This window comes from Carettochelys insculpta, chromosome 31, assembly GCF_033958435.1.
Source record: "Carettochelys insculpta isolate YL-2023 chromosome 31, ASM3395843v1, whole genome shotgun sequence".
In the NCBI taxonomy this organism is placed as follows: Eukaryota; Metazoa; Chordata; order Testudines; family Carettochelyidae; genus Carettochelys; species Carettochelys insculpta.
Window position 1 is genome coordinate 13,771,053 of NC_134167.1, and position 14,459 is coordinate 13,785,511.

General features: G+C 61.2%; 1 protein-coding gene across 1 annotated transcript; it reads right to left on the reverse strand.

Annotated features, from left to right (window-relative positions):
• Positions 1 to 1,211: 1,211 nt before the first annotated feature.
• On the reverse strand, positions 1,212 to 8,643 carry LOC142004138 (uncharacterized). The gene is made up of 4 exons (XM_074981573.1): positions 8,524 to 8,643; positions 7,480 to 8,307; positions 6,828 to 7,083; positions 1,212 to 1,282 (listed from the first exon to the last, which is right to left on the reverse strand). The coding sequence occupies exons 1-4, from the start codon at positions 8,641 to 8,643 to the stop codon at positions 1,212 to 1,214; spliced, it is 1,275 nt and encodes a 424-aa protein (XP_074837674.1).
• Positions 8,644 to 14,459: the final 5,816 nt, after the last annotated feature.

Here is a 14,459-nt window from a genome sequence, read left to right on the forward strand (position 1 = left end):
CCGGCACGAAGGGCTGGGCCAGGCCCTGCCCAAAGGGGCTCCGTGGCTTTACAGCTGCTGTGGCTGTGGGTCTTCGAACCGGTGGAAATGGAGTCCTAGCGGGACAAGAGACAGGAGCGTGAATGCTGCCAAGGGAAGTGTGCAAACCTAAGGGAGGCCAAAAAGGAAAAGCTGTTGAAAAACTCCAGAAGGAATCGCAATTTTTTAAGTGCATCCGACGCAGGAAGCAGCTAAGCAACCAGCAGGGCCACTGGACGCTCAAGGGGACGCAAGGACAATAAGGCCGTTGCAGAGGAACTCCGTGAATTCTTTGCATCGGTCTTAACAGCTGAGGGCATGAGGGAGAGCCCCAGACTGGAGGTGCTCTTTGTAGGTGACAAGTCTGAGGCACAGTCCCAGACTGAAGCGCCATTAGAAGAGGTTTCGGAACAAACTGATAAACTAAACGATAGCAAGTCACCGGGACGAGCTGGCGTTCACCCGAGAGTTCAGGAAGAACTCAGATGTGAAATTGCAGAGCTACTGACCGTGGTTTGTAATCTGTTCGTTAAATTAGCTTCTGTACCCAAGGACTGGAGGAGAACTAATGTGATGCCAATTTTTAAAAAGGGCTCCAGAGGTGATCCTGGCAACTACAGGCTGTTACCAGGCAAATAGACTGAAAAAAAAAACCACCCGAATTACCATCAGACTCATGGGTGAACACAGTTTGTTGTGGGAAAGTCAGCATGGCTTCCATCGTGGGAAATCACGCCTCACCAATCTATTAGAGTCCTTTGAGGGTCAACAAGCCTGAGGACAAGGGGGATCCACTTAGATGTCTGGAAAGGCCTTTGACAAGGTCTGACAAAGTAGAGCTGGTGGTGGGGCTATTCCCCTTGTTAGGTGGCATGTGTTTCCTGCCGTCCTGTAGTAACAGCAGGTGTGTGCCTCAGTTTCCCCAGGCACAGCATCCGTGCACAGTTGGAGATGGGCGTTTCGGCATGATGGCTTCTCACACGTAAACAATGGAGCTCCAGGCTGTATCCCTGTTGCCTCAGAAACTCCTGTACTCCTGCCAGGTGAGAGTCATGGCGAACCCCCACCACTCTGTAACACCCCCTCTCTCGTAATGCCTGGCCCATCATATAATGCATTCCCCATTCCCCCTGAGCACACTGACCTGCAGGAGGTGATCCAGGTCTCTCTGTCACAGCATCCAGGTCTCTCTGTCACAGGATGTTCCTTGGGTACATCCCACCTGCCTGGGGCTTGTCACCAGCAACGGGTGACAGCAGGTTCTCTGCCAGGCCACAGACACACGGGCTAAGGAGCAGAGGCCAAGGAGCGGTCGCTGTGGTACCTGCTAGCCACACGCCTGCTCTCTGCTGGTTCCCCCTTTGCAGTGGCTTCCCAGCCTTAGCCGTTTGCCTGCTTCTCCTCTACTGCTCCGGCTTCGCGACCATCTTGTGTGACACCCAGTCCAAGGTCTGCTCCTCTTACCGCACCCCTCTGATCTGCATCGGCCTAACCTGCAAGCGCCCCGACCAGAGCCCGCGAGTTAGGGGCCGGCTTGGGGAACTGTGTGCCTTGTGTCGGGGTGCGTGCTGTCCGTGAGGCCCCTTAATGGTCATGGCTGATGGAGCAGCCAGGGCTTGGTACGCACAGAAATCGCACTGCCCTGCAGTGCAGCCAGCTCTGGGGTGGGACAAAGCAGCTGCTTCACTGCACACTGCAACAGCCTGGAGTGGGAAGGGAGAGCTGATGAAACGTGAGCTGACTTGAAGCTGCAGGGCAGAGGAAGGGCGCGGAATAGCCCGATTGTGCCAGAGCCTGGCCGAGGCCCTGGGCTCATGCCCACCCCTCAGTGAGGTCCTGGATTAACATCCACGAGAGCCCAGGGCTGCATGTCACAGCGTGTATCAGACCAGCATGCTGCCCCTGGGACTGCCTGGGGCCTTCAGGCAGCAACTGCACTGAGCCACTGCCTCCTGCTGGGGCCCCCCGCCCTGCTCCATACAGCCCAACACCCCTGCTGGACCCCCCGCCTCGCTCCCTGCAGCACAGCGCCCCCCGCTGGGCCCCCAGCTCCCTGCAGCGCAGCACCCCCTGCTGGGTCCCCAGCTCCCTGCAGCGCAGCGCCCCCTGCTGAGTCCCCGCCTGGCTCCCTGCCGCGCAGCGCCCCCTGCTGGGCTCCCGCCTCGCTCCCTGCAGCACAGCGCCCCCCGCTGGGCCCCCAGCTCCCTGCAGCGCAGCGCCCCCTGCTGGGTCCCCAGCTCCCTGCAGCGCAGCGCCCCCTGCTGAGTCCCCGCCTGGCTCCCTGCCGCGCAGCGCCCCCTGCTGGGCTCCCGCCTCGCTCCCTGCAGCACAGCGCCCCCCGCTGGGCCCCCAGCTCCCTGCAGCGCAGCGCCCCCTGCTGGGTCCCCAGCTCCCTGCAGCGCAGCGCCCCCTGCTGGGTCCCCTGCCTCACTCCCTGCAGCACAGCGCCCCCTGCTGGGCCCCCAGCTCCCTGCAGCGCAGCGCCCCCTGCTGAGTCCCCGCCCGGCTCCCTGCCGCGCAGCGCCCCCCCGCTGGGCTCCCGCCTCGCTCCCTGCAGCACAGCGCCCCCCGCTGGGGCCCCAGCTCCCTGCAGCGCAGCGCCCCCTGCTGGGTCCCCTGCCTCACTCCCTGCAGCACAGCGCCCCCTGCTGGGCCCCCAGCTCCCTGCAGCGCAGCGCCCCGTGCTGAGTCCCCGCCCGGCTCCCTGCCGCGCAGCGCCCCCCCGCTGGACCCCCTGCTGGGCCCCCTCCTTGCTCCCTGCAGCACAGCTGTGATGGAGTGGGGGGGTGCATGTGTGAGTCAGGCTGGATGTCCAAGGCAAGCAGCAGCTCCCAGTGGCTAAGGATGACCCTGGGGCTACAACTGGCAGGTGACACCTCTGCCTGAACAAAGAGCAGGGAGGAGCTGAGCTGGGTTTTGAATCGGGGGCGGCAGTTAGAGGCGAGGAGAAGGGAGAGCTGGAAGGCAGCCAGCCGGAGGAGGGGGAAAGCTACACCCCAGAGGGGCACCCCTCGGGGTCTTCCCCCCAGGACGGGTTGGAAGAACTGTCTCTGGCGGCTAGGCTGTTGCTTCTGTGAGAAACTGGACATCTGTTGCCTAATAAACCTGCTGTTGTACCTGCTGAGTGAGAGTCTCTCCTGCCAGCGGGCGGGGTGCAGTGCAGGGGGACCCCTGAACCCCATCACAACAGCGCCCCCTGCTGGGCTCCCGCATCATTCCCTACAGCACAGCGCCCCCTGCTGGGCCCCCACCTCGCTCCCTGTAGCACAGCGCCCCCTGCTGGACCCCCCCCTCGCTCCCTACAGCACAGCGCCCCTTGCTGGGCCCCCGCCTCGCTCCCTGCCGCACAGCGCCCCCTGCTGGGCCCCCACCTCGCTCCCTGTAGCACAGCGCCCCCTGCTGGGCCCCTGCCTCGCTCCCTGCCGGACAGCGCCCCCTGCTGGGCTCCCGCATCATTCCCTACAGCACAGCGCCCCCTGCTGGGCCCCCCCCAGCTTCCTGCAGCACAGCGCCCCCTGCTGGGCCCAGCGCTGCGTGTGGGGGCTGCACCCCCCCCGCTGAGTTGTCAGCCCCCTTTTCAGCAGCAGCAGCTAGGTGTGCTGTGCCTGGGTGTGGGGCTCCAGAGGTCTCTGAAGAGGAGGGGACTGGATATCCCACTGGGCCTCCCATTCCCCAGGGCCCCCTCCCTCAGCAACCCCCCCAGCACCCCCTGTCACAGCATGGGGGTCCCCGGGCCCTGCCCCACCCACAGGCTGGAATGGGGTTCAGGGGTCCCCAAGCTCTGCCTCCCCCATCTGCAGGCAGGAGTGACTCTCGCTCAGCAGGTAGAACAGGGAGTTTATGAAGTGACAGACACAGCTCAGCGCAGAGGGGTCAGTGCAGCAGAGACAGTCATTGCAACCCGTCCTGGGGAGAGGAGCCCGAGGGGGCCCCTCTGGGGTGTAGCTGCCCCCCCAGCCAGGCTGGCTCCTTCCAACTCCCCTCCAGCTCCCAACTGCCGCCTCTGATTCAAACCATCTGGGCTCCTCCCTGCTCTGTGTTCAGGTCAGAGGTGTTACCTGCCAGCTTAGCTCACAGCCCCGGGGGGTCACCCCAGCTGGTGTGAGCTGCTCTGTCTGTCTGGCACACCCAGCCTGACTCTCACACGCCCCCCGCCGCCCCCCCAATATCACAGGCAGCTGTGACTCTCACCCCGCCGGGGAACAGGAGGTTCTCAGACCGCAGGGACACGGTGCAGAACAGACTTAGCACAGGGACCAGAAGCCGCCATCACCGTCTGCCTTGGGGAGAGGGGCCCAGAGGGGTCCCCGAGCCGGGCCCGGGCCCCCTGCCCCCCTCTCCAGCCAGCCCAGACTGCCCCACTCCCAGCCCAGTTCCAGTTCAACCCGCCAGGCCCCTCCTCCCGCCTTTTGCCTGTGTCCCTGGGGAAGAAAGGGGTCACCTGACTGCCTGGGTTACCAAGAGCCTGGAGCCCCATTGTCTGCGTGTGAGACGTCCTCACACCCGAACTCCCCTCCCCGCCCTGCGCCGGTGCTGTGCCTGGGGAAACTGAGGCACCACCCGGGGTTACAGCAGGAAACGCATAAAACGGAACCCAGGGAATCACACCCGCCTACCCCCCCCCCCACAAGCTGCACTCTGCAGAGCTGGGGGCCCACAGGAAAAGCTGCTGGTTTCTCAGTTCCATCTGCGGTGGGAGAACATGCAGTACTGGGCTCCCGGCGACTGGGGCAGACTGGCTGTAGGGTTGGGGGCAGGGCCTCTGGGGGGCACCAGGCTGCCCCATGGTCCCATTTGTGTGGGTTCTCAGGTGGGTAGGGGGGCAGGGCTGTGGAGGGAGCCGTGAGCAGGCAGGGCTGGGTGGGGGCCATTTCCCATCAGAGCTGTGGGGCTCAGGGCTGGGGGGAGCTGTGCCCAGGCAGGGCTGAGGGTCCCAGGGCTGGGGAGCATTTCTGGCAGAGCTGGGGGGGTGCATTTCCAAGCAGGGATGTGGGGCTCAGGGCTGGGGGGGGAGCTGTGCCCAGGCAGGGCTGTGGGTCCCAGGGCTGGGGAGCATTTCCGGCAGGGGAGGGGAGTGGGGGGGGCCAGGACTGGGGGGTGTTCCCGGCAGGGCTGGGGGGGCCCAGGGCTGGGGGGTGTTCCCAGCAGGGCTGCGGGGGCCCAGGGAGGCTGTCACTGCAGAAGGAGGCAGGAAGTAAGTGGTGCTGCTCGGGGTGGAGGGCCCCACAGACCCATGTTGTTGGCAGCGGGGGGGGGAGTGACACTCCTGGGGGGCAGGTCCTGGTCCCACTCCAAAGCTGACAGGGAGCAGCCGCCTGCCGTGGTCCCTCTCCTCCGGCTGGCAACAGCCTCCCCTGGTACAGGCCTTGGGGTGCCCAGGGCAGGATCAGGCCCTTACCCCTCCCCTATGCCAGCCCCCCAGAGCCTGGCAGCTGCCCGGCCTGTGCCTGACTCTCTCCTCTCTGCCCTGCACCCCATACCGGGGGGGTCAGGCACAGCCAGGCCCGCCCACCCCAGGGAGCCTCCCCTCATGTGCAGCGCAGCACCCTGCCCAGGTGTGATGGGGTTCAGGGGTCCCCAGGCTCCACCCCCCCAGCCGCAGGCAGGAGTGACTCACTCAGCAGGTAGAACAGGGAGTTTATTAGGCGACAGACACAGCTCAGCACAGAGGGGTCAGTGCAGCCGGCAGAGACAGTCATTGCAACCCGTCCTGGGGAGAGGAGCCCGAGGGGGGCCCCTCTGGGGTGCAGCTTCCCCCTCACCAGGCTGGCTCCTTCCAACTCCCCCCAGCTGCTAACTGCCGCCTCCGATTCAAACCAGCTCAGCTACTCCCTGCTCTGTGTTCAGGGCAGAGTTGTTACCTGCCAGCTGAGCTCACAGCCCCAGGGTCAGCCCCCAGCCGGTCGGAGCTGCTCTGCCGTCACACACACACCCAGCCTATCTAAACCAAAAAGCAGTCCAGCAGCACTTTAAAGACTAACAAATTAATTGATTAGGCCCTGAGCTTTCTGGAACAGACCCACTTCTCCAGATTAAACAGAGACCGGGAGCGACTCGCAGCTTCCAAAGGCACTTTCTCTGCCCTGGGAGCTAATATCTCCCCATTAGACTCTGACAAAGGCTCACGTCCCCCTGTCCGATCTGACTTGTTTTTTCCTCTTTTGATACCTACTACTGATACTGGGCCATTTCCACCTTGCTGAATAGACCTTGTCAGCTCTGGTCCTCGCTCTTGCTGGGACCCCACTCTTCAAATTCCCCTCTGAAACCCCCCCACCACTCGTGCATCTGAGGAAGCAGGTCTTTGCCCACGAAAGCTGATGCTCCAAAATATCTGTTAGTCTATAAGGTGCCACAGGACTTCTTGTTGTTTTGGAAGACACAGACTAACACGGCCACCTCTCTGGTCCTTGTCACCTAATCAATTATTTTGTTAGTCTCTAAAGTGCTCCAGGTCTGCTTTTTGGCTTTGATAGTCTGTAGAATAACAGGGTTTTCTCTCTGCTTTTATCACACTTCCAGCCTGATTCACACACACACCCCCCCACTCCATCACAGGGGGTCGGGCTGAGGCTGGCCAGTTACCCCAGCTTCTGCAAGGAGGGATCTCCGTGCTACTCCCTGGCCAGGGCAGAGGTGGGAGTTGCTTCCCCCGCCCTGCCTGGCTCCAGGACCACCAGCCTGTGAGATCCGGCTTTTGGGGGCCCCCTGGCTCTCAAGGTCTGGCTGGGCATCCTTCCCAGGACCTGGGGAGAGCACCCCTCGCCTCCTTTGGCTGAGGGTCAAAACCGGGGCACAAGGGCGTTCACCTGGCCAGTCCTCCAGGTCACCCCCCATTAGTACATCCGCAGGTAAATGGCTGTGCACGCCCACCTCCTTGGGGCCTTCCTTGTCCCCCCATTTCAGGTGCACTCTCGCTATGGGCACCTTGAAAGAGGTTCCATCAATTCCTGTTACAGTCAGGTGGGAATTGGGCAACATTCGGCCCGGTGCCACCACCCCGGGCCGGGCCAGCGTCACGTCAGCGCCTGTGCCCCAGAACCCCATGGCCTTTCTCCCATCCACCTCGAGGGGTATGAAACACTCGCTCCGCAGGGGCATTGCCTTCCCCCCTCTGCAAACTGATCTCTGTGCATTTGGGCCCCCTGAGGAGCTGGGCTGTGGGGCTGGCTCGGCCCAAGCTGAGGACCTACAACCAGCTCCACCTGCCCGGCCTGCCAGCCCCTCTGACCTCTGGGACTCCCCCCAATTGACCCCAGGAGCCCCCCGCCTGCTCCACCTGTCTGGGAGCTTGGGGCACTGGGCTGATCTATGCCCCTTTTGCCCACAGCGATAACAGCCCGGGTCTTGTTGTGCCCCTCGGGCCGGCTGCTCCGTCCAGGCCCTGGCTGGCTCTCTGGGGGGTGAGCGGCCGGCCCCTCTTTCCTGGGCTCGCCCCATAGGTGATTCCCTCTGTCGTACAGCCAGGAACTGGTCCCTCCGGGATTCCCTGTCCCTCCGGGACTCCCTTTCAAAGCTGGATTGTCTCTCTGTGAACTCATCCGCCAGCTTTGCTGCACTGTATGGGTCCCTGGGCGCCTGGTCCTTGAGCCACACCCTCAGGTCGGGTGCGCACATCTCGTAGAACCGTTCCAGGACCATCAACTGCTCCAGGTCTTGCAGGGTCCGGGCTCCCTCCCCGAACACCCACCCGCAGTAGTATTGCTTCAGGCAGGAGGCCAGGTCTGCATAGGTCTGCCCCGGCCTCTTCCGCGCCTCCTGGAACTTCTCCCTGTACTCCCTGGGGGTCGGCCCGAACCTTTGCAGCAGGGCCTGTTTGACCCGTTCATAGTCCCCGGCCTGCAGCCCCTTCAGCTGGCTGAGCACCGCTGCGGCCTTGTGGCCCAGCAAGGGGGTGAGCCGCAGGAGCCGTTCCTCCGGGGGGACCTCGTGCAACTCGCAGACTCGCTCGAAGGAGGCGAGGAACGTGTCCATGGCCCTCACGTCCTCACACGGGCCCATCAAGAGCCACGGAAAGCGCCTGCCGGGGCCGGGCCTCCTGGCCCCCTCCCCGCTCAGCGCAGCCGGGGCCTCTTCGCGTTTCATCTCCGCCATGGTCGGCTCGTGCTCCCTCTGTGTGTCTCCTTGCTGAGGCTGTCGCTCCTGGTCTTCCAGCTCCGCTAATCCCGCCCGGATCTCCGGCTGCTGCAGCTCTGTTGCGGGGGACCCTGCCCGGGGTGGACGGCCGCTAGTGGGGCGCGGCCGGGTGGGCACCGTGGCTGGCTGGCAGCATCCAGCCCCCACTCCCGCCTGAGAGTCCGAAACACTCCCAGGGGGTGACCGGCTGCTTCCTGCTGGGACAGGATCTGGCCCCCTGGACCTGTCATTCTCTTCCAGCCGGGCAATCAGCTGGGCCTTGGTCGCCTTCCCCACGGGCAGGCCCCTCTCTGTGCACAGCCCCGCTAGCTCTGCCTTCAGGAGTCGGGTATAATCCATCTCCCCGCCGTCCCCCGGGTGCCGACTCACCGGCCGAAGCTGCAGCGCCGCACGGTTCCCAGAAATCGCTTTGTTCAGCCCCTGGCCCCCCTGGCTGTCGTGAGGCTCCTTCCTTCTACGGCGCCCAGTCAGTCGCTGCTGGGAGCTCATCCGTGGGTGCAGGGTATCCCACTGCTGCCACCAGTGGGGTGAGGTTCAGGGGTCCCCAGGCTCTGCCCCCCGTCTGCAGGCAGGAGTGACTCTCACTCAGCAGGTAGAACAGGGAGTTTATCAGTTGACAGAGGCCCAGCTCAGCACAGAGGGGTCAGTACAGCCGGCAGAGACAGTCATTCCAAGCCGTCCTGGGGAGATGAACCTGAGGGGGCCCCTCTGGGGTGTAGCTTCCCCCCTAGCCTGGCTGGCTCCTTCCAACTCTCTCTCCCTCAGCTTCTAACTGCCGCCTCCAATTCAAACCCAGCTCGGCTCCTCCCTGCTCTTTGTTCAGGGCAGAGGAGTTACCTGCCAGCTTAGATTACAGCCCCAGGGGGTCAGCCCCAGCCTGTGTGAGCTGCTCTGCCTGTCAGCCTGACTCTCTCTCTCTCTCACACACACACACACACCGCCCACTCCATCACACCAGCCCATGGGCATCTCCTCAGCAGCAGAAGGCAGAGCCAGGCGGCTGGGATGCCATGCCAGGGCTCTGCTGTTTATTGCTCTGTTCCCAGCCTTGGCCTCCCCTCGGCAATGTCCTTCCCCCAGAGCCAGGCAGGGCTCCTCTAATCGCCCTATCCATGGGCAGAATGAATTTTATGTGCACCGATGCCAGCTAAAACCCTGTTGCCACAGCACAGGGACCCTGGGCGCCGGCTCCCTCAGGGCGAGTGACCCCCCAGGAGGGAGGCAGCCAGCGTGCGGGGAGTGCGGTCGGGCCGATCATACCCCGAGGCCGTGTGGCCTGGCCCCGGCAGTTCTCAGGAAGCAGAGCTCTGCCCACAGGAAACGTGGCGCGCCGGGGGGGGGGGGGGGGGCAATTCCCAGAACTGAAGCCGTCCCCACTCCCCCGTCACCACAGCCGAGGCTCAGCTTCCTGACGCCTGAGCTCTTGGGATGCGTTGTGCCTGGCCCCTGCAGCCATACCCCGCCTGGATATAAAGGGTGGGAACTCTCATGCTTCAGGGCACTCAGTGCCGGGGTCAGGAAGTAACGCTGGCCATGGTACCCGAGGACAGACCGGACCATGGTAACCACCTAACCTGACCCCTCTTCCCGACCCCGGGGCTGGCTGGAGGGCGGTGTGCCAGGATGCATCCTGGAATTCTCCTGAGGGGAGCCAGTGGGGGCAGCCTGGGATGGGGACCGCTGTGGTGACGGGACAATGCAGCACCAGAGGCCCGGGGGGGGCGGTCCTGCAGTGCCAGGCCTGCAATTAAATCAGGAGCCCCCTGGAGCTGAGGCCATGCTGGGGGGGGGGGTGGCTGCTCTGCTGGCACTGCACCCCGAGAGCCCCACTGCTTCTGCTTGGAGTGAGGATGTTGTACAGAAAAGTTTGGGGGAAAAGGCAAAATACTGCATTTACTGGTAATACACATATAGCAAATAACACTGCTCAAATGCATATGATCATTTGACACACACACAGATCTATTACACACACAGACACAGATCTTTTATACACACACACAGATCTATTACACACTCTCTCCTGGCTTGTTGCTGTTACCAGTCATTGCTCCCCCTAACTGCCCTGGCCAGGTGAGTTCGCTGGGGCCGGGTGAGTGAGCTGGGGCCCGGTGGAGCCGGGCTTCTGCCGATCCGCATCGGTGCTCCAGTGCCGGCAAGACAAACCCGGGTCCCCGTGCAAGATGCTTCCGTTTCTAGCGTCCTCTTTCCCGCGCAGGTTGGCACCAGTTAGCCGGCTCATGCATATGCATAAGCTGGAAGAGCAATTTTATGAATATGCATTTAGCACCTTCTCCTGGTGCTTCCAAAGGCAGGCGCTTGCTGGTGCCTCCCCAGGCCTCCACGTGTCCAATCTTCTTTCAATGGGCCCATTTCACAGGTTCTATTGTTCTTCTCATTGGTCTGGGACCTGCCTGCTCCAGCCCTTGCAAGTGCCTGGAGGTGCCCATCTCTCAGGCCTTCCCAGGCGCACCTCAGTCACTCCACAGGGCAAGCAATGAAACAATCCAAAACTAAAGGGCACAGAGAGGTTCTTCTTTACCACAGACAACCCAAGACACTCTCTCCTTTGTCCCAGCCCCCAGGGCTGACTTCAGACACACACCTGCCAGGTGAGGCAGCTCTTTTCCCAGACACCTTGCCACTCCCAGTGGACAAGCTGCTTCCCTGCCCAGACACACAGGCCCCTTTTTTCTCCCTGGCGTGGAAGAGGTTTTCCCAGGCCTGTCCTTGCCCTTAGCAGACAAATTGCTTCTCTGCACAGACAAGGGCTGATCACTCTGTGCTTTAAACAAATCACTTTTCTCCGGCAAGTAACAAAGAGAAAGCCGGGCTAGTCTACAGACTATCACAACAAAAAAGCAGTCAAGTAGCACTTCGAAGACTAACAACATAATTTGTGAGCTGAGCTTTCGTGGGACAGACCCACTTCTCTGATTTGCTCACCTTGATCACTTCTTTCTGATTTGTCCAACTTGATTACTATTTTTGGTTCTCTGTGCCTTAAATATTGGTCTGTTCTGGTCTGGCTCTGGGCTGAAGAAGTGGGTCTGTCCCACCAAAGCTCAGCACCGAATAAATTATTTTGTTAGTCTTTAAAGTGCTACTTGCCTGCTTTTTGGTTTTCTCTGGCCGGTATCAGAGGGGGAGGGGTGTTTGTCTGTATCTTCAAAAACAACAAGAAGTCCTGCGGCACTTACAGACTAACATATTTTGGAGCAAAGCTTATGCTCCAAAATATCAGTTAGTTCACAGCTAATTGCTTGCTCCCAGCAGACAATGGGTTGGACGTCCCCCTGCTCTCGGCTGCATTCAACACACAAGGCTGAACTTGTTTCCTGCCACAACCCTCACCCTTCTTCTCAGGTAGGGTTTTAACCTGATCCTTTACTTCAACCTGCTTCCCAGAAACCTTCTGCTCCCTGCACCTTTCCTGTCTCTGGTCCAATTCCAACCTCCTTTCTAAGGCCTCAGGCTCATATGCAGGAGTTGCATTCATAGACACACCACTTCTCTGCCCAGACAAGCAGCTAACTTCTTGGACATCAGGACAAACTCTTTCCCCAGGCGGGTGGTGAAGCACTGGGATGTGTTACCTAGAGAGGTGGTGGAATCTCCATCCCTAGAGGTTTTTAAGTCCCAGCTGGACAAAGCCCTGGCTGGGCTAATTTAGTTGGGGTTGATCCTGCCCCAGGAGTCTATGATTCTTCAGCCCCGCAGCCAGAGACACTTTCCCCCTGGCCATAGCAATGCAGGTTAGTCACAGAATATTATTCAGAGCTACCCGCTGTGATGGGGTTCAGGGGTCCCCATGCGCTGCACCCCGGCCGCAGGCAGGAGTGATTCTCACTCAGCAGGTAGAACAGGAAGTTTATGAGGCGACAGAGGCCCAGTTTCTCACAGAAGAGTCAGTGCAGCAGTCACAGACAGTCATTCCAACCCGTCCTGGGGAGAGGAGCCCGAGGGGGGCCCCTCTGGGGTGCAGCTTCCCCCTCGCCAGGCTGGCTCCTTCCAGCTCCCTCTCCCCTCCAGCTTCTAACTGCCCCCTCTGATTCAAACCCAGCTCGGCTCCTCCCTGCTCTTTGTTCAGGCAGAGGTGTCACCTGCCAGTTGTAGCCCCAGGGTCATCCTTAGCCACTGGGAGCTGCTGCTTGCCTCAGACATCCAGCCTGACTCACACATGCACCCCCCCCACTCCATCACATCTCTCCCCCCTTCCAGACCGCACTGAGCGGGGTCACTCAGCCAGTGACCTGGGGAAGTTCGGGGCCCTCCCTGCGTGACAGGGCATCGGCTATGGGGGTGTTGTTCCCCTTCACATGGACCACCTCCATGTCGTAGTCCTGCAGGAGCAGACTCCACCGCAGGAGCTTGGCGTTGGCCCCTTTCATGTGATGCAGCCAGGTCAGGGGTGAGTGATCGGTGTACACGGTGAAACGCCGTCCAAACAGGTACGGCTGCAGCTTCCCCAGTGCCCACACCATGGCCAGACATTCCTTCTCTATGGCTGCGTAGTTCTGCTCCCGGGGCAGCAGCTTCTTACTCAGGTACACGATGGGGTGTTTCTCCCCTTTGTCATTCACCTGCATTAGCACCGCCCCCAGCCCCACGTCTGAGGCATCGGTGACCACCAGGAAGGGCTTGTCGAAGTCTGGATTTGCCAGCACTGGGGCCCTGACCAGAGCCTCCTTCAGCGCGCAGAGGGCCTCTTGGCACTGCTCTGTGCAGACCACCTTGTCAGGCTTTCCCTTTTTACACAGCTCCGTGAGGGGGGCTGCGATGGAGCTAAAGTGGGGCACAAACCTCCGGTAGTACCCCGCCATCCCAATGAAGGCCTGGACCTGCTTCTTAGTCTGGGGTGTTGGCCAATCTCTGACAGCCTCCACTTTAGCTGGCTCTGGCTTTAAGCAGCTGTTACCCACCTTGTGGCCCAGGTAGGTCACCTCAGCCATTCCCACCTTGCACTTCCCTGCCTTGATAGTCAGACCGGCCTTCTGGAGTCGGTCCAGCAGCTGCTTGACCTGGGACACATGGTCCTCCCACGTCTGGCTGAAGATGCAAATGTCGTCCATGTAAGCCAGGGCAAAGCTCTCCATCCCTTTCAGTAGCTGGTCCACCAGACGCTGGAAGGTAGCAGGTGCCCCCTTGAGGCCAAAGGGCAGGACCAGGAACTCGTAGAGCCCCACAGGAGTGATGAAAGCCGACTTCAGCCGGGCATCTTGGTCTAATGGCACTTGCCAGTACCCCTTGGTGAGGTCTATGGTGGTGAGGTAACGGGCTCCCCCCAGCTAGTCTAAGAGGTCGTCAGGCCTGGGCATGGGGTAGGCGTCCGAGACAGTGATGGCGTTAAGCTTGCGATAGTCCACACAAAACCGAACAGACCCATCTTTTTTAGGGACTAACACCACGGGAGAGGCCCAGGGGCTGGACGAGGGTTGGATCACCCCCAGAGCCAGCATGTCTTCAACCTCCCACTCTATGTCCTGAGCCGTCCTCCCTGTGGCTCTGAATGGCACACACTTGATAGGGGCGTGGGTGCCTGTCTCTATTCGGTGGACAGCCGGGTCAGTGCGTCCGGGTCTGTCCGAGAACAGCTGTTGATGCGAATGCAGCACCTCCTTAATCTCCGTCTGCTGGGCAGGGGTCAGCTGGTCTGAGAGGGGAATAGACTCCAGCAAGGAGCCGGCTCCAGTCCTTGTGAGTAAATCCACCGAGGGATCATCCCCCTGCCCCTCCCAGTGCCTGCACACGGCCAGCACCAAGTTCTCCCTGTCCCAGTAAGGTTTCATCATGTTCACATGATAGACCCGGTGGCTGTGGGCCCGGTTCGACAGTTCCACCACATAATTCACGTCATTTAGCTGTTTGACAACCTTGAAGGGCCCATCCCAGGCCGCTTGCAGCTTGTTCCGCCGCACAGGTATAAGGACCATCACTTGATCCCCGGTGGCATAGGCTCGGGCCCTGGCGTTACGGTCATACCAGACCTTTTGCTTCCTTTGGGCCATGGAGAGGTTCTCCCTGGCCAGGCCCATGAGCTCGGGGAGTTTTTCCCGGAAGGTCAGTACAAACTGTACCACTGACTCCCCTTCAGGAGAGGCCGTCCCCTCCCACTCTTCTCTGAGCAAGTCCAAGGGTCCCCGTACCCTCCTTCCGTACAGCAGCTCAAACGGGGAGAACCCCGTGGATTCCTGGGGCACCTCCCTGTATGCAAACAGCAGGTGGGGTAAGTACTTGTCCCAGTCATGGGGGTATTGATTCATGAAGGTTCTCAGCATCTGCTTCAGAGTCCCATTGAACCTCTC